General features: G+C 37.4%; 2 protein-coding genes and 1 pseudogene across 3 annotated transcripts in view; 2 read left to right on the top strand and 1 right to left on the bottom strand.

The window, feature by feature from the left end:
• Positions 1-20,420, top strand: part of LOC126622759 (transcriptional corepressor LEUNIG_HOMOLOG-like) — a gene marked incomplete at its 3' end in the record, with an annotated part of 47,012 nt that overhangs the window by 11,511 nt on the left and 15,081 nt on the right. The gene's annotated exons all lie outside the window — the stretch shown is intronic.
• LOC126622760 (uncharacterized) lies at positions 2,095-4,027 on the bottom strand (annotated as a pseudogene).
• Positions 14,388-20,152, top strand: LOC126620723 (putative disease resistance protein RGA1). 2 transcript variants are annotated; one of them, XM_050288990.1, is made up of 5 exons: positions 14,388-15,777; positions 16,062-18,391; positions 18,557-19,569; positions 19,683-19,733; positions 19,865-20,152. In XM_050288990.1, the coding sequence occupies exons 1-4, from the start codon at positions 14,653-14,655 to the stop codon at positions 19,691-19,693; spliced, it is 4,479 nt and encodes a 1,492-aa protein (XP_050144947.1). In that variant the 5' UTR covers positions 14,388-14,652; the 3' UTR covers positions 19,694-19,733; positions 19,865-20,152. The 2 variants fall into 2 exon arrangements, with proteins under 2 accessions (XP_050144947.1, XP_050144946.1); XM_050288989.1 differs by having other exon boundaries at positions 16,062-19,569.

The raw sequence follows: 20,420 nt of genomic DNA, 5'->3' as shown, positions 1-20,420 counted from the left end.
CCCAAGTAGAATTTGACTTCTGTTGATGCACAAAACCGGATGTCTTGGAACAACGTAAATCCGGCCGTGAATCTGCAAGAAATGTAAATAACACAAGAAGTATCGTGGTTCACCCCAAGGTTTGGGCTACGTCCACACTGATTGTATTTTTCTGAGAAGTGAGGGGAGTAAGGGAAAGAGCTTCTGAGTGTGAGAGAACTCTTCCCATGGCCTAAGAAATGGTCTCCCCTAATTGTGAGGGTGATGAGTCCTTTTATAGAATAAGGGCTCCTCACTTATTACATATTTGCCCCTTCCTTTATTACATAATTACATTTAAGTCCCCCGAGTATTTGTATGAGATCTAAATACGGAGGCCCTAAGTATGGTATAAACAGTAGTCCCCCAAGTCTTCAGTCAAGATAGTCTTTTGGCTGGAGACTTGAAATTCAGTCCATATGTGGGCCGAAGTAACTAGATGTTGTCTTGAACTGATGCTCGATATGAGGCGCTGTTCAATCTGAAATGATGCTTAACTAGAAGTAGCACATGCTACGAGGCTACTCGGCTCGTGGCTTATGTTGCCTTGGTTGGCTCGGCTTGTGGCGTTGAAAGTGAGGGAGTCCCTTTTATAGAATAAGGGCTCGCTTCTCAATACATGAACGATGGGCTAGAGTTGATGCTCTCTAATGATGGTGAGGGAGTCCCTTTTATAAAATAAGGGTTCGCTCCTCAGTACATGAATAATGGGTGCTCTCTAATGAAAGTGAGGGAGTCCCTTTTATAGAATAAAGGCTCGTTCCTCAATACATGAATAATGGGTTAAGTCCCCCGAGTATTTTTCATAAGGCCCAGTTGAGGCCCAATATATGGTACATATTGTAGTCCCCCAAGTCTTCGATCAATAGAGTCTGTTGGCTGGAGACTTCAAATTAAATCCATGTATGGGCCGAAGTGGCGGTTGTTTGGATGTGGTATTTGTATACCCTGCACTGAAGCTTTGTAAGTGAAGCTTTGCAAGTGAAGCTTTGAAGTTGGAACTTTGTAAATGAAGCTTTTGAAGCTAGAGCTTTTTGTAAATGAAGCTTTTGAAGCTAGAGCTCTGTAAATGAAGCTTTTGAAGCTAGAACTTTTTGTAAATGAAGCTTTTGAAGCTGGAGCTCTGTAAATGAAGCTTTTAAAGCTGGAGCTCTGTAAATGAAGCTTTTGAAGCTAATTAACATGAGTGATGCTCATGAATGTTTATGTTGATTGACATGAGTGATGCTCATAGATGTTGACACGAGTGATGCTTATGAATGTTGACATGAGTGGTGCTCATGAATGTTGACATGAGTGATGCTCATGAATGTTTATGTATGATTGATATGAGTGATGCTCATGTATAATTTTGAAGTACTGGGCGTACTTTTGATCACCTAGTGGGTGATAATTGCGACAGGCTGCTGAATAATTTTAGAGTACTGGGCGTACTTTTGATCACCTGGTTGGCGATAATAGTGACGGGGTGCCGACTAATTTTTTGTGGTATTGGACATACTTTGGTTCACCTAGTTGGTGTTATTTTGGGCTTATGGGCTTTCGTCCTCCACACGACATTCCAGCCCATTTATTTTAGGCTTTGACGTTTTTTTTTTTAATTTTTTTTACCCTCTGATGGGGGTTTATACAGATATCTCCGAAAGATAAGAAAAATAAATTACATCATTCAAAAATAAATCCGACCCTCTGCTCAATGGGTCACGCTCATAATGCCATCACCACCGCAATTATGTTTTTCTCTTTTGTCTTCTTTTGCTTTTGTTTTTCTGCTTTGCTTTTGCTTTTCCACCGCACTCTCTCTGTCTCTCAGTCTTTGCGCTGCTGTCATACATGTGCACCTACTTAATCATTAATACCTTATTTGCAGTTTACCCACTTGAGGTCCTACCCAGTCAAATCCTAATCTCTCAGATTTTATTCTCTTCTCTACTTTAGCTTTCTGCTTTGCAGGTTTACAGCATGGGTGGGCAATGACTTGGAGGTCAGGGATGCCAGCTGTTTGAGCAACTGCGATTTGGAGTGGCCTGTTCTCGATCTGAGTTGGTGGAATCCATTGATTCACCTTCTATCAGCTTAGCCATTTGAAACAGATGCTCTTTGATTATGGAAATCCCGGGTTTCTTCCAAGAATTTATAGAAGTTAGACAGAGTTGCAGAATCGTTGCTTGTATCTCTGGTAAGCAACCACTATTCTCTAAGCTGAACATTGACATCCCTCATAAGGGAAAGAATCTTGTAATTCATCCTTAGGTAATCAACATGTTTTGTTAGAGCATCTTAGGCATACTGTCTGCCCACAGTTCTGACTGCAGCTGTGTTTAGTAGGTTTTCCAATGAACCGTGCTCTTTCAAGAGCTTTAGGGCAGTCTTCTGACCAAATCCAAGAGCTAGATGTTGGATTCCAGGAACACCATCAGCGTGATCACCCACAATGCACCTAAGGCTTAAATCATAGCATGGATCACAGTTATACTGAGCTATGTAATGCTTAAGAGTGTAAAACGACCAGCGTTCTAACTCATCCAAGGGCACAACAAGCTGGACATCTTCCGAAAGCAATTGCTTAAAATCTTTATCAGGTGAGGCAATCACCACCCGATATCCTGTTTGAAGAACTTGCCCCACAAGTGTAGCTATAACATCATCAGCTTCATGACCTTCTACTTTTATGACCTTCACCACTTTATGCTCAAAATAACGAAAAGCAGAAAACCAAAATCTTTGAATTTTATCAGCTACAGGCCTTTTCCCAGTCAAGAGAGGGCGCTTGATTTGGACATCATGAGCTGGTACTGGAGCATCATGGTGCCAGCAGCTGTGGCTGATGCGGAGGTGGACTCGTTAGCGCCGGAACTGGCGTTGATCTGCTGGTTGTGAAACTTGGCGGCGAGGGTGGCGGAGTCGTCGTAGGAGAAGACGACATTGTTAGGGTTGGAGGAGAACAGAGACGGGGCATCGTTGGTGGCAGAGGCCCAGGAGGGGCTGAGGGTGGAGAGCTTCCTGCGATCTGTGTGAAATAGATCCTCCTCTCAACTCTCTCGAGGGGTCGTCAAGGCAGTCGCAACTCGTGTGACTCATGACTCAGTCGTGACTCGTTACTAGGGAGGAAGGTTTCTCGATAGTTGGGCCATCGGTGCTGATATCCAGCTTCATAGCCATAGCCCTCGGGTCTCCTCCAGGCCTATTATCAGCAACAGAAGATGGTGAAGAATGAGCGATGATGGAGAGCTGGTTGATTTGATAAGCAGAGACTGAGAGAGAGATCTTTGGGACTATTTTTATATTTTTTTTATGAGCAAAGATCGAGAGAGAGAAAGGTCTCTGTCTATGTGGACGCCCAAGAATATGAGAGAGATGAGGGACCGGAGAGAGATCTGAGGAGTGTTTGAGATTTGGATCTTTTTCTGTTTCTGGGTTTTTGTGATTTTGCAGATTCACGGTGGAGGTGAAAAAAATGAAAAAGAACCAACATAGTTTTTCGTGTCGATTCCCACAGACAGCGCCAAATGTTGATGCACAAAATCGGAGGTCTTAGAACAACGTAAATTCGACCGTGAATCTGTAAGAAATGTAAATAACACAAGATGTATCGTGGTTCACCCCAAGGTTTGGGTTACGTCCACACTGATTGTATTTCTCTGAGAAGTGAGAGGAGTGAGGGAGAGAGCTTCTAAGTGTGAGAGAACTCTTCCCATGGCCTAAGAAATGGCTCCTCTAATTGTGAAGGTGATGAGTCCTTTTTATAGAATAAGGGCTCATCACTTATTACATATTTGCCCCTTCATTTATTACATAATTACATTTAAGTCATCCGAGTATTTGTACGAGATCTAAATACGGAGGCCCTAAGTATGGTATAAACAACTTCAATCCCAACTAGACAAGCGAGAGCCTATCATTTAGCAAATAACAGAAATAGATTACCTGACTTTGCTTCAGTATTATCACCTTTATCCAAAAACCTATTTTTCCTTTCTTTTCTTTTGGATGCATTCCACTTGGTCATCATGATAGGCTAAAACCTATCACCTACTTACTTATCTGACAAATTTGTTTGACCAAATAGGAAAATAAAAGAATATTCTTTCATTATCCCTTCAAGGCCCATCTGATCATGCCATCCCATTCTTCAAGACTTACTTGATCACGCCAAGTGCTGATCTATGCATGTTCTACCAGCAAACCCCAATTAATTCGAACTATGTTATTGCTTCTAAATTGGAGATAATTTGAAACTCATTTATCCCGTATTAGAAAATGTCAAAATAATTCACCATTAAAAGATAACATCATGATTAAAACCATAATATATCCTTCAATAATAATTATCTTAACTACTCTGTCATCCAACGATTGAGAACTATGTTCATCAACGACCTCGATTGTTTGGACCGATGTTGTAAAATCGGGTCCAAACAGGTGGTCATGATTATGTAAGAATATGAACATGAGTATTTGGTGAACTGGCATTAGCTATTTGGTCTGATTAGTATAAGAAAGCCTTATAGGAAGATGAATGTGAGTTCTTGTTGATAGAGGAATCTATCATGGAGATGAACTGATATAGACTAGGAAACAACTCTTGTTTCCTAAGCGGATTGTAATAGGAAATCCTCATTGGATTAGGAGAGGTATATGTATGTGTGTGTGTGTGTGTGTGTGTGTCTGTATATATATATATATATATATATATATATATATATATATATATATATATATATATATATATATATATGTTGTACTCTCTGCTCTCATAGACACACGCTCAATCAAGAACCAAGCCCTATTCTTAGTTAGAGCATTATGAGTTCTACTAGAGAGGAGAAAAGTTGCAATATACAAAGTTTGGACAGCTGCAGCCATGGCGTTTTCCAACAGAGGTTCATCAGGTTAGTGTGAATGCAGTAATTCATATGGAAAAGATTTTGTACTTTCTTGATTGTGTTTACTATGGCTTAAATCTTGATCTTGGCTAGTTAATTCTTACATGTGGTATCAGAGCCTTAGATTTAAGTTCTTAAATTCAATCAAGCAAGGGTCAATTGAAAATCACCATAATCAGGTTTCGAAACCGGTTCTTAGTCTCATAACAATTTTTCTTAAACGGTGCGTTTTTGGTAAAATAAGGTTAGAATAATATGACTGTTGGTATTCGAAATCGGTTCGATTTTCCTTTTGGGGTTTTCTGGGTTTTGTTCTTTGGCAAAAGAAGACTTTATCTTGTCCCTTTCATCCTGACCCACTCATTAGCAATCCGAGTAAATCAAAGCTTGTTATTGAGTGTTCAATACATGTCCAAAATATTTCCGCTGCTAGGTGTTGATGGTTGTCTCCTTAAAAGGTATGTGATCTTCAAAACTCGGATTAGCAATATGAATATCATAAATCTTGTATAATGATTTTGATGAATATGAAAGAAGTCATTCTTAGCATATGATTTAGTTTCTTAAAATCATGCATCTTAATGGTCTGTATAATGAAAGAAGCCATTCGTAAGATGATTATATTTGGTTAGATTTATGCAAATTTATTGTCGCTATTGAGATCATAAACTGAGATGTATGGAAAAAATCAGTGCAATTGATGGTTGGTTCTGATTATAAAGTGATCAGTTCGTGATCTATTCTGAAACTGATAATCTTATATGCGCCTACCAACTGTTTCTTGTTAAGATTGTATATATGGATATTGGTTATAAAGCTTTGATGTGCAATAGACTGTGAAACGAAATCAGAACTTTGAATGTTCATATGGTGATTTCAGGTTCATCGATGTCTGCAATATCAATGAAGACCTTAAACTTAGCAAATATTCCAATCCTTACTGGTGGTAGCAATTACAAGAAGTGGAGAAGGGATATCAACTTGCTATTGACTCTCAATGAGTTTGATATAGCAATTGAAAATCCCAAGCCTATAATTAGTGATCAAAGCACCAGAGCTGAGAAATCAGATTTGGAGAGGTGGTCAAAAGCTAATAAGGTAGCACTTTCCATCATAGAAGCTGGAATGACTAACACTATCAGAGGAGGAATTAAGAAACCAGAGCTTGCTGTGGAATATTTGGCTGCAATTGAAAAGAAATTTAAGGAGTCCGAGAAGGCAGAAGTAAGTTAGTATATGTCTGTGTTGACTTAGTACAAGATTGAAGGTACTGGCTCAATAAGGGATCATATAATGAAAATGTCAGATGCTGCCGAGAAGTTAAACTTCATGGATATAACATTAGAGAGAAGCAGCTTGTGTTCATGATCCTTCAAGCCCTCCCTACCAAGTATAGTCAGTTGAAAATCTCTTACAATACTCAGGACAAGAACTTGGGCATAGATGAATTGATTGCACAATGTGTGCAAGAGGAAACTTGGCAAAAGCAAGATAAAGACAAGGAGATCGAAGAAGCAAACTATGTGCAACCTGGAAGAGAGAAGAGAGCATTCAATAATAACAACTTTTCAGGTCCTGGTAAGAATTCTAAATTCACTAAGAATCCTAACAAATTCAATATATCTGCTAAAGTAAATGACTCCCCTAGAAAATCTATCAAATTTAAGGCTAAACCTAAAGATGTGTCTAAACTTAAGTGCTTTTGGTGCAAGACTAAAGGGCATTTTAAAGTTAATTGTGAGATTTTTAAAGATTATGTGAAAAGCAAAGAAAAGGAACAAGTACTTGTCTGTGTTTAGTCAAATCTTTGTGAAGTAACTGTTGATTCTTGGTGGTTTGACACTGGATGCTCGGTTCACATAACTAATTCTTTGAAAGGTTTTCAAAAAACAAAAGGAGATTGGAAATACTATGTATCATGTCTATGTGGGGGAAGGGACTAAGGTTGCAGTGCATTCCATTGGGGTAGTGAACTTTAAACTAAATTCTGGTTTTGTTTTACAACTGAAAGATGTGCTCTATGTGCCTAAAATGAGAAGAAACTTGCTTTTTGCTTCTAAAATAATAAAAGATGGTTATGCATTCTCTGCTGATGATGTATGTTTGAATTTTTTTTAAGAAAAACCGTTTTGATAAAATTTTGGGAACTGCCCTCTTGTCTGAAAATCTCTGGCGTTTAGAGTGTCTAGTTGAGTTTGTTGATCAGTTTGTTTTAAATGTCAATTCAAAAAGAATGCTAGAACATGATTCATCTTATATTCTTTGGCATAAGAGGTTAGGGCACATCTCTAAAGAAAGGATTTTTCAACTTTCCAAAGTTGAACTAATTCCCAAACTAGATTCTGCCACTGCAACAGGAATGTGTTGATTGTTTGAAAGGAAAAATGACCAACTTTAGAAAACTAGATCCCAAAAGAAGTCAAGGGTTACTTGAAATCATACACACTGATATCTGTGGTCCTTTTTCAGTCAAAACCATATGTGGAAACAAGTATTTTGTTAACTTTATCGATGACTTTTCTAGACTGGGATATACCTTTTTTATTAATGAAAAGTCTGATGCCCTTAAATGTTTTATTGTTTACAAAACTGAGGTTGAAAAACAATTAGGTAAAGTTATTAAAATTGTTAGATCGGATAGGGGAGGAGAATACTTTGGCAGGTACACTGAATCAGGACAACAAAAGGGACCATTTGCACTCTATTTAGAGCAAAACGGCATTGTAGCTTAGTATACAACACCGGGGACACCTCAACAAAATGGAGTCTCGGAAAGGAGGAATAAAACTCTTATTGGTATGGTGAGAAACGTGATGTCAAGATCCAAATTGCCTGGTTTCTTGTGGGGAGAAGCCTTGAAGACAGCAAATTATATTTTGAACAGAGTACCAAGCAAATCTGTTATCTCAACACCTTTTGAGTTATGGTATGGTAGAGCACCTAATTTTGAATACTTTCATGTTTGGGGTTGCAAATCAGAAGCGAGGTTCTATAATCCTAATGAAAGAAAATTAAACTCAAGGACACAATCTTGTTACTTCATAGGGTACCCTGACAAGTCAAAAAGCTACAGATTCTATATTCCTCAACATCACACTCAGATCCAAGAAACACATAATGCAGTATTCTTGGAGGATCAAGACGTTGCAGATCTATCAAGGGAAATTTTCAATTTTGAAGAGGTGGACCAGTTACATGACATCCATGAAGCTCTCAACTACAATCAGGTCCCATTATTCCGTCAGTCATCTAATGAAAGAGAAGAAACACTTGCAGATTTGGAGTCTCCCACATACCAAACTATGGAAATCGATGATCAAATTCCTACACCTGCATTTGTTTTAAATTCTGAACAACCAGTGTTAGTTGAACCAAGAAAGTCAACAAGAGTTAGGAAATCAACTGCTATGAGTGATTATGTCTACTTGCAAGAAGCAGATTTTGACATTGGTGAAATGGATGACCCTATTTCATACTCTCAGGCCATTAAAAGTTCACAGTCAACTCTATGGCAGAATACTATGAAAGAAGAACTAGATTCAATGTACAAAAATAATGTATGGACACTTGTGGAGTCTAGCCCTCAAATCAAGCCTATAGGTTGTAAGTGGGTGTACAAGACCAAAAGAGATGCTCTTGGTAAAATTGAGAGACACAAAGCAAGATTAGTTGCAAAGGGCTTCACTCAAAGAGAAGGTATTGATTACAACGATACTTTTTCCCCAATATCTTCTAAAGATTCAATGCGAGTAGTCATGGCCTTGGTTGCATATTTCGACTTAGAGCTGCATCAAACGGATGTCAAAACAGCTTTTCTTAATGGAAACTTAGAGGAGTGCATTTATATGAAACAACCATCTGGATTTGTTGAAAGGGGGAAGGAAAACATGGTTTGCAAGCTCAATAAGTCAATATATGGGTTAAAACAAGCCTCTAGACAATGGTATTTAAAGTTTGATCAGATTGTCTCTTCTCAAGGATTTGAAGAAAACAAATTAGACGATTGCATTTATCTTAAATTTTCTGGTTCTCAGTTCATTTTTCTGGTACTTTACGTTGATGATATTCTTCTAGCAAGCTTTTGTCCTCAGTTATTACCAAGAACTAAGAGGATGCTCAGTGAAAGTTTTGATATGAAGGATCTAGGAGAGGCACACTATGTGTTAGGGATTGAGATTGTACGCGATAGACAGAAAAGATTGCTTGGCTTATTGCAAAAAGGTTACATTGATAGAGTATTACACCGGTTCAACATGGAGAATTGTAGTTGTGGACAAGTTCCAATTAATAAAGGGGATAAGTTCTCAAAGAATCAATGTCTGAGGACTGACTTGGAGACAGAGAAAATGCAAGGTAAGCCTTATGCTTCTCTGGTGGGAAGTCTCATGTATGCAACCATATGTACACAGCCTGACCTTGCTTTTATAGCTGGAATGTTGGGAAGGTTTCAATCAAATCCAGGTGAAGCACATTGGATATCTGCCAAAAAGGTTCTAAGATATTTACAAAGAACCAAGAATTTTATGTTGGTTTATGGCAAGGGCGAATCTTTGGAACTTGAAGGATACACTGACTCTGATTTGGCTGGTGATATAGATGATAGAAAATCAACCGGTGGTTATATCTTCATGTTAAATGGTGGTGCAGTTTCTTGGAAGAGTGCTAAGCAAACTGTGATAGCTACATCCATTATGGAGGTTGAGTTCGTAGCTTATTTTGAAGGAATGAAACAAGCTGTGTGGTTGAAGAATTTTCTGATAGATTTAAAAGTTGTAAAGTCGGTTCAGAAACCAGTAAGGATATTTTGTGATAACAACTATACTGTGTTTTTTGCCAAAAATAACAAAAGAACTTCTGCCTCAAGGTTAATGGATGTAAAATTTCTTAAAGTAAGAGAGGAAGTAAAGAAGGGGATGATTGAAGTTCAGCACATTAACACTGTTTTGATGATTGCAGATCCTTTGACTAAAGCGCTGCCTATTGGAGAATTTCATAAACATGTATCTCGAATGGGAGTATTGGAGAATTTAGATCAGTGGGAGTAATTGATCTGTTTCAAAAAACTTGAAGGTTGCTGCTATGTGAGTAATTCAATTTGGGACTGTGTTTACATTTTGGTCTAATCTAGCTTACTTAGTTATGTTTAGTTTGTTAGTTTGTTAGTTTGTTTTACATTTTAATAAGAGTCTTTGTTTCGAAACCTAATGCTTCTGCTTTGGAGTATTGTGGTTTTGATGATGGACTTGTTAGATTCATATGATGCTTTGAAAGAACAATTTGTTTGTTTTATAGGTTTATATGTTTCATGAATTTTATTCAGTTATTGAAATGTTGCTTTTCATTAAAGATTAATATAGATTATAATCTTTTGAAAAGTGGGAGCATATTCTGGATTGGTATTGTTAATCATGTGTCATATTTGCAGATTGGATACATATGAGTCTTGAATCAATGATTGTTTTGGTTGTAGTCTGAGATTCTTGGCTTCTGTATTTTGAAATGCAATGGGACATTGGTCATGATGATAAAATCTTGAATAAGGTTATGTGATCACTCTTATAATTGGTGAAGGCTGTGCTTGTTCTATGTCTCAAGTTCAAGTGGGAGAATGTAAGAATATGAACATGAGTATTTGGTGAACTGGCATTAGCTATTTGGTCCGATTAGTATAAGAAAGCTTTATAGGAAGTTGAATGTGAGTTCTTGTTGATAGAGGAATCCATCATGGAGATGAACTGATATAGACTATGAAACAACTCTTGTTTCCTAAGCGGATTGTAATAGGAAATCCTCATTGGATTAGGAGAGGTATGTGTGTGTGTGTATATATATATATGTTGTACTCTCTGCTCTCATAGACACACGCTCAATCAAGAACTAAGCCCTATTCTTAGTTAGAGCATTAAGAGTTCTACCAGAAAGGAGAGGAGTTGCAATATATAGAGTTTGGACAGCTGCAGCCATGGCGTTTTCCAATGGAGGTTTATCAGGTTAGTGTGAATGCAGTAATTCATATGGAAAAGATTTTGTGCTTTCTTGATTGTGTTTAATGTGGCTTAAATCTTGATCTTGGCTAGTTAATTCTTACAGATTATTCATGGGTTTATGGGATTCTAGGTTTATGATTATGATGATATGAAGAACAAAAGAGGGAAAGTCGTGGAAGAGAACAAACATGAATGAGAGATGCGATACAATGCAAACGGTGTGATAAAATAATTCTGATATGGATTGATACAAACTCCTAGATTAATACGATAGTTAAGATTTAGCTAAATGCGTGTCAATTCATGATGCTAAATGTGGAGACTCGGGATCCAAAAACATCGATGCATCATAGGTGAATCTCAAGAATCAGGCGTCAATTTTACTTGGGAGTGTATAGAGATCCATTTATTCAATCTTATTAAGGGGAAGATCAATTTTCATATTTTCATAACGTTGTCATGAGAATTATGTCAAAAACATGAGGTGGCTGAGAGTTCGTGGAGAGTCTCACTTTGTGAGAGTCTCCTCCTTAGCTGGTAGCTCCTCTTTGTTATAAGACCATCTCCAATCCTTGGGGATAAAACTTAAAAATTTAAACAAAAAAATTTTAAGTCATAACCCAGAAACTGTTTTTCTTCTCCAACCCTTACGACTTAAAATTTTGGCTCAAGATTATTAAATAATGATTTTAGCCTTTTTTTTATTTTTTGAAAATAAAATTTATGTATATTATATTAATTTATTTTTATGAACATTCAAATTCCAATAAGTAATTAAAAATCATACAAATACATAGGTATTTATAAAGTTTTATGCGAAATTTGATTTAAATCATTTTCTTAAATTATTTTAGACACTAAATTTAATTTTGGGCCGTCCAATCTTTTTTTTTTACCATTAAATTTGATCTCATTTGATCATAGCCGTTAGATTATAGTAAAAAAACAAAAAAAAATGTTTGAAATATGACAGTTTGGTGGTTCTAGAATTATTTAAGCCACGCTTAATGTCTGGGGAGAATTTAGGCCAGAGATATATTTCTCCGCAGGACTTATTTTAGTCCAATAATTAAAGATGATTGGGAGGTTTTAAAGTTTATATTTTTAACTTTATCCCTTGAATTAGAGATGGTCTTATATTTTAAGCTCATATCTACCACTTGCTAAGAAAGTGGGTCTTGTAGTAGGTTAGCTTTTTCCTCTTTTTCTTTTGCTTCCACTACTCCTTGTCTTCCCACATGGATGAATCACTTCTCCTTTCATCATTTGGTCCACAATCACTGCATGTTATTATTCATAGTAGGTGAGTTTTTCCTCCTTTTATTTTGCATTTAGTGGACAGCTGCTAAAGTTTCCTCATAACATACTTCTATGTTTTGATCTCTAAGAACGCATCATTAAATAGATTATCACCAATTTTGGATATGTTACTTTAGACACAATTTAGACCAACTTTCACAAAGAAGTCGTTTTTATTTGGACACTTTAAGTTGATGTTTTGAGCTCCACAATCTGATCAAGGGCGGAACTAGAATTTTTTTTTATGGGTGAGCTAGCTAAAAAAAATTATCCTAAAATCAAATGATTTTTTTTTTGCTACAAACGTATTATATGCAAAATTTAAGTTTAACTTCCGTATTTGTATACTTAAAATTTGTTTGACATGAACTCAATAAGTTTCCCAATTGCAAATTGCAAAAATTACAATGAATCATCAAATTTCACATATATTTAGATGCAAACACAAGAAGAAGATAGAAAACTTGGTATCTCAATTACAACCACACAACTAGCACAAAACAAAACTATGAAAGTAGAAGTAAAGGCAATCTTTAAAAAAAAAATGTTGAATGAAACTAATATAAAGCCCATTGAATCAAAGGAAAACTAATGAAAAGGGCTTGAAAACTTTGAGTTTTAATGATAAGAACAAAATAAAGGGTACAGTGAATAGTACCAGGATTGACTTTTTAGTGTAAAAATGTGGTTTTTCGTTAAAGTGAACAGTACCGGATGCTTTTCGTTAAAGTTCCCTTGAATCAAAGCATAATAATCTTTAACAAAATGACATCACAATTTCCATGGTAATTTTATATTCTTAATTGCTAAATATTCGCTGGGTTATAGTTTCATTAAAAATAATTCTCCTTACACTATTTTTTATGTGTCTATTATATTAGAATATACACTAAAATATATATACACATGTTGCCACAAACCCTCCTTGGGTTACAGCCCTGTAGCCTTTGGTGTGGCTACGCCAGTGAATCTGACTGAAGATCATGAGCTGCGAATTTGAACATCTGTTGGTGTGGTATGCACTTGGAATGCGACAGAGCTTAGATTGGTGCCAATTTTGGACATGTCGTAGTCGACACAATTTGAAACAACTTTCATGAATAAGTCATCTAGATCCAAGCAGTCTAAATTGATGGTTTGAGGCCTGGGAGTTGACTGATGAACATGAGCTACCAATTCCAGCTTGCTGCCACAACTTGCATGTAGCCATACACATGTATCAATTACCTACAATGCAAAGCACCTTGTATGAATTGGATATCAGAGATTAACAAATGTGAATTAGGAGGAAGAAAAGTTTATTTTTACTTGACACAAAATAAGACAAACTAACTTAAATTAACTAGTCTAAGGATTAAAAGTCTAAAATTAGGAGTTGAAGATGTGACATAACTCTTTTGGCAAACACCCATCAGTGTTAGTCGTAACTGTGTTTCTCCTTTTTATTTTGTTTTGCAGGTTTCTCGTCAATTCAACCTTGGTAGAAATTTGCACAAACAGAAGACGAGTTATTTGTGGGTGGGGGATGAGCTCATCCTCAACTGAGGAAAGTATTATAAAAAATTAAATTAAAACTTGAAATTTGGATAAAAGTTAGAATTTTGAAATTGAAATGACCAGTTCCCTTGTTTGAATTTATAATCATAGAAATTTTGGAATTTATATGTGGAAATATAATTTGGAAATTAGAAGTAACAATTCCAACTTGAAATTCCATGTAAATATTTATCATTTATAAATTTCCACAAAAAAGAGTTTTAATTTTCCATTTATAGATTGTCACATTAAATTATGTACATAAATTTCATTATAGTTTACCGTCAATTCAAACAAGAAACTTCACAATTTCTAGGAAATGAAATTTCATAATTTTGATTTTATTTAGTAATCTTAAATTTTCTCGCCTAAATATAAAGTAGGGTTTTTATTTTTTTAATTTTCATTATAGTTTATAGTCAATTCAAACAAGAAAACTTCACAATTTCTATAAAATTAAATTTCCTAATTTTGATTTTATTTTGTAATTTTAAATCCCTTCCTCCAAATATAAAGTAAGATTTCAGTAAAAAAAAAAAATGTGAACCTAGTTTTTATTTTATTTTTTGAATCACAACAACCTAAAAAAAAAACTTGCGACGGAAACCACAAACTTCAATTGGTATATACAACTTTATGTAAAAGCGACAAAAAAAAAAAAAAGGTGCACACTTTGAAAAAGATGCAAGATAAGGCAAACAACCATTATTGTCATACGTACAGCTCCTTGCTGTCTATCAACCAGAGAAATACTAAAGCAACAAAAAAAAGGGTGCACACTTTCAAAAAGATACAAGATAAGGCAAACATGCATTATTGTCATAAGTACCGCTACTTGCTATCTATCAACCAGAGAAATACCGTGCCTATGAGCGCTGTGTTTTGGTTTTAATCTGCTCTTTGTTTTGTGATCTGTGTACGGAAGGATGGATATGGCAGAGATATCTAGTTTCACTGCTGAGGGAATACTTGCAAAGGCGGCTTCACTTTCCAACGAACCGCTCGTCCGTTCTTGGGAACTTGAAGAAAAACTGAAAAGCCTGCATCAAACATTAGCCAAGATTCAAGATATCACGCGTGAAGCTGCTGAGAAACCACAAGATCCGCGTGATGAGGCAGTGGCTTCGTGGGTGCAGAAACTTAAGGACGTAGCCAATGATGCTGATGATGTCTTGGAGGAAATCAACTATGAAGTTCTCCGCCATAAGCACGAAATACAAAACCATTTGAAGAGAAAGGTACTCAACTTCTTTTCACTCTCTAATCCGGTTGCATTTCGTCTTAAAACAGCATGTAAAATTAAGAGCATCAACGCATCGTTGGTGGATCTCGCCAGTCAGGCATCTTCTATGGCACTATTTTCCAGAAATACAGATGCAACTTCTCAAGCAATGAAATCGACGAGAGAAACCAATTCATCAATTGGCAATGAAATCATCGTTGGCAGAGATGATGCCGTGTCAAACATAGTTGCATCCTTGACCAACTCAAAACATCAAGAAAATCTTTCTGTCATGGCCATTGTGGGGATGCCAGGTTTGGGAAAAACTACTTTGGCCAAGTTGGTTTATAATGAAGATGCGATAAGTCAACAGTTCGATAAGAAAATATGGATATATGTATCCAATACATTTGATGTCGATTTAATTTTGAGTCGAATCTTAGAATGTGTTTACTGTGGAACGGTTGATATACAAAGTCAGGAGGCAGTGCTTAAAAGCCCCCAAGAACAGTTGACAGAGAAAAGATGTCTTCTTGTACTCGATGACGTTTGGAATGAAGATTCTGAAGAATGGAGCAAATTGATGAGTTGTTTGTCAGAACATTTTGCACGGGGGAGCACCATACTTGTCACTACACGCAGTTCCAAAGTTGCAACAATTACGGAAACACTTTCTCGCTATGATTTGGGATTTCTATCGGAAGACGAATGCTGGTCCATATTGAAGGGAAGAGCATTTGTAGATAATACTGCTCCTACCGATCCTGATCTAGAGAAAGTTGGAAGGGAGATTGCCAAAAAGTGTGCAGGTTTACCATCTGTGGCAAAGGTAAAGACAATTTATTTTGTATTTATTTATTAAAGCTTACAAATGAGGCTATTCAGAAATACATGGTGCTCTTCTTAGTGGGCCTAAGCGACCAATTAACCTTATTGAAGATATTGGCCTATTAATATTGTTAGGGTCCTAACAGTCTCTTTATCCATTAACAGCAACATTATAATATTAGTTAGCTAGCTTCTGTCAAACTACCAACTAATGTTTATTGTTTTAATCACTTATGAAGTCTATGAATTATTTAACAACAAATATAACCATATATGAACCAACAGGTTTTCGGAGGAATGTTGCGTTTTAAGAATAGTGCAAATGAATGGTCAGAAGTTCTAGAAAGTAAAATATGGGACTCTCCAGAAGCAGAAGAGATGATCATCTCGCAATTGAAGTTGAGTTTGGATAATTTGAAATTCCCATTTTTGAAAGAATGCTTCACTTATTGCTCAATGTTCAAGAAAGGCTCTGAAATTGAAAGGGATGACCTAATCCAACTGTGGATGGCTCAAGGATTGCTTCACCCTTCTTCTGAGAATATTGATCTGGAGATGGAGGATATAGGCACTGATTATTTTAATATTCTGTTGCAAAACTCCTTACTTCAAGATCTTACGAAGGATGAATTTGGTGTTGTTGCCAAATGCAAGATGCACGTTCTTGTGCATGATTTTGTAGAACTTGTAACAAAATCTGAGAGCGCAACTTCGGATTCGAATGAGATGGTCGGAACACGAAAGATTCGACATGCTTCACACATTCCTACTTCGGTTTTGCAATCAATTTCGAAAGAAAGTTCAAGGGGATTGCGCTCATTGTTTTCTAATAGCGAAGTTCCTAGTGACATGTTGCCAAGGTATAGAGGTTTACATGTCCTGAAACTTTACAATGCTGATATTACGGAGTTGCCTATTTCAATTGGGAAACTGAAGCAGTTGAGGTATTTAAACGTTTCTAGAACAAAGATCAAAGCAATCCCCAAATCTGTCGGCAAGCTCCATAACTTACAGACATTAAGAATGAAGTATTGTAGATGTCTGAAAGTGTTCCCTAAGGAAATGGGAAATTTAATCAATTTGAGACACGTCTATTTTGGTCCAGTCCAAAAAAAGAAACGTGCTAATTTTGGCTGGTACAGGGAATCTCATGTTAGGGTCGAGCAATTGAGTAATCTTCGAACGCTGCCTTATTTTATTGTGAGTCATGATGGAACCGGTCGTGGAATTGAGGAATTGGCTAGCTTAAACCACTTGAAAGGTGAACTGGCTATTTATGATTTGGAACATGTGAGGGATGAAGAAGAAGCGAAGAAATCAAATTTAGCAGAAAAGAGAAACATACAAAAGTTGTCACTTGTATGGGGTGAGGAAATGAGGCCACGCAACGACAGTGAAGAAGATGTTCTCCAAGGCCTCCAGCCACACCCAAATTTGCAAATTTTAGAGATTTGCAATTTCATGGGTGCTAAATTTCCATCTTGGAAGCCACACAACAACTTGAAAAAAATTCGATTAATTAGGTGCGACGTATGCGAAGAAGCCCCCATGCTTGGCCATCTACCTAGTCTTATGCATCTTGAGTTTAATACAATGTGTAATCTAAAACGTTTGGGAGATGAGTTTTATGGCTGTGATGATGCAATGAAGACCAAGGCTTTGTTTCCTACATTGAAGACGTTCAGAATTAGTGCGGCCCCAAATTTGACCGAATGGATTGAACCACCAGTGGTGAAAGAAAAACAAATATCGGTGTTTCCTAGCCTTGAGGAGTTGGATCTCGTGGAGTGTCCACAAATGAGAAACTTTCCTGATCATTTTGCATCCCTCCGTAAGTTGGAGATGAGTATTTGTCACGAGCTATCAAGCCTAACAAGTCTGGTAGAAAAGTGTACATCTCTTAAGAATCTGGAAATAAGCAACTGCGACAAACTTAGATCCCTTTCATTATTTGGTTTGACATCCATCCGGAAATTGTTGTTTAGCTCACATGGTGGTAAGTTAACATCAACCAGCTTGCATAGTGGAGCAGAATTGTACACCGGAGTTTCTCTTGAGGGGTTGTCCATAAAATGTCCATCTCTTGAAAATTTGGAAATAAGCCGCTATGATAGTCTGATGTCCATTTCAGTTCACGGTGTAACATCCCTTCGAAGATTGGAGATTAGTTCATGTGGTGGATTAATATCAATGGACCTGCAAAGTCTACCAGAATGCTATATCCCTCTAGAGGTGTTGTCTTTAAGATCGTGCAAAAGTCTAGAGTCAATTTCAAGTTTACACGGATACACATCCCTCCGTGAATTAACCATTGAAGATTGTGATGGACTAAAAACTTATGCATCTATTGGGCTTGAATCTTGCACTTCTATTCGTGCGCTGGGTGTCCACGATTTTCAACAATTGAGGCAGTATGCAGCTGAGGGGTTAGACATGTCTCTTATTGAGGAGTTGACCATTTATAAATCCCCCAAGTTAGTAAGCATTTCATATCACGGTCTAACGACACTCCGCAAACTGGTACTTATTGCAAGCTATGTACTGGAATTGTCTATCGTCAGCAGTACTACGGTGGAGGAGTTGTATTTACAGGATTGTACATCCCTTGGTTCACTGTGTATTGACAATTGTGGAAGGCTGAGGCATGTTTCGGTTGATGGGCTAGAAACACTCATTATTCTTGAGGAGTTGACTATAAGGAATTGTCCTAGTCTAACATTCAATCCAATCACTCCATGGCTTCGAGGATTAGTGATTGAGGGTTGTGAGAAACTGCCGAGTGGGTTGAAACATTGCAACACACTTGAGAGATTGAAAATAAGTGGTAGCCGAAACTTGGTATCCATTCCAATTTCAGATGTATTCCCGCCATCCCTTGGGCAATTTGTAATTGAAGATTGTGCTCAACTATCAAGACTGCCAGGCCGCCATGAATCTCTTGAGGAGTTGAGTATAGTGAATTGCCCTATGCTAAGATGGAGGTCAGTTGCCAATGAGGGGAGGAGTCTGACCGCCCTCCGGAGATTGGTTATTGCAAGTTGCAGCGGACCAGAATTGAACATCGACTTTATCAGTACTCTTGAGGAGATTTCTTTACACGATTGCACATCCCTTGGCAAACTGAGAATACAGGATTGTCAGAATTTGAGGCAGACTTCTTTACACAATTGCACATCCCTTGGCGAACTGAGTGTTGTGGGATGTGATGGATTGACAGGTCTGTCGAGTGGGCTCTCATCCTGCACATCTCTTGTCGAGTTGAAAATTGAAGGGTGCAAAAATTTGATATCTCTGGCAGATGTCGATGTAACTAGCTGGCAATCCCTTTCCATGTTAAGGATACTTGATTGTGAGAGATTACAATACTTGCCGACGGGTCTACACACTCCGACTCATTTGAAGAGATTGTGGATTGGTGGATTCTGGGAGGAGCTAGATTCTTTCCCGGTTTCGCAAATTCCATCATCAGGCTTCTTAAATATCAGCGGGTGGCCTAAGCTCAAGTCTCTGCCTCAAGTAATTAATCACTCAACTAGTCCTGTAGTAAAGTTGGCTATATGTAATTGTGATGGGCTGGAGACTCTTCCAGAGTGGTTGGGTGACCTTACATCTCTCGACTATCTGGAGATTTACAAATGCAAGGATCTTAAGTCTCTGCCTTCCGCCCAAGCTATGCAATGCCTCACCAACTTAATATCTCTAATTATTAATCGATGTCCCATTCTGAAGGAAAGATGCGCCAGGGGTACTGGCACAGAGTGGCCCAAGATTTCTCACACTCGAACCATCAGATGTAATTTCCTCTATCTCAAAACAAATAATTCATTTGTTCAATTCTCCTTCTCTCACGTTTCTTCTTCAGTATTGAGTATTGACCATACCTTTGTTTTTTCTTTTTCAATTAAGGTTTTGACTAGAGCGGCCAAGAGGTAATTTCTCACGTTCTAAACGTCAGAGGTAATTTCTTGTCAAACCAAATCAAGTTTTATGGCTTAAATATTTAGTTCCAAACCTTTTCCCATCATTTCAACTACTTGCAGGTTGTTTTCTACATTTCTTGCTAACTTCTTTGTGTTACATTTGATCAGCCAGCGTCCAGATTCAAGACTAATCCAACTTCTCACTTCCAACACTTCGGAACATGAACATGAGGAGGTCTGCATTTTTCAGCACTGAGTCGGAAAGGAGGGCATTGTTCGAATTCCCTCGTGTAAACGAGACGCCCCTCCATTGATATTTGTTATCCTGCAGTAGGATGTTCAATCCTCTATTTGTAATATGGAAAGTTCATCCAAGAATGTATGTTCTAGAGTCAATTTATCCTCTAAATATTTCGCGAGATTAGAGAGTGTAATCCCATTTTTCAGAGTTTGTCATATGTGCAAACACCGCACGAGTCTCTACTAGCTCTACTAAGACCATCTTCAACCGTCCGATGACGTACCCAAAAATCATACCCGTATTTAAATTCGGTTCAAAAATAGGTTTATAGTTCTCCGACATGCTAGAAAACATCAAGCTAAAATGTCAGGCAAACACCCAAAACTCGAGTCATGTTAACACAACATGCACCCAATGGGAGCCGCCATGGCTTTTGGTGGCAGTATGTGGCGCCAACAAAGAAACCAAGACTGAGACCCATAA

The sequence above is a fragment of the Malus sylvestris genome, chromosome 5, assembly GCF_916048215.2.
Source record: "Malus sylvestris chromosome 5, drMalSylv7.2, whole genome shotgun sequence".
In the NCBI taxonomy this organism is placed as follows: Eukaryota; Viridiplantae; Streptophyta; class Magnoliopsida; order Rosales; family Rosaceae; genus Malus; species Malus sylvestris.
The sequence above is the reverse complement of the archived record's forward strand: the minus strand, read 5'-3'. Positions and strand labels throughout refer to the sequence as shown.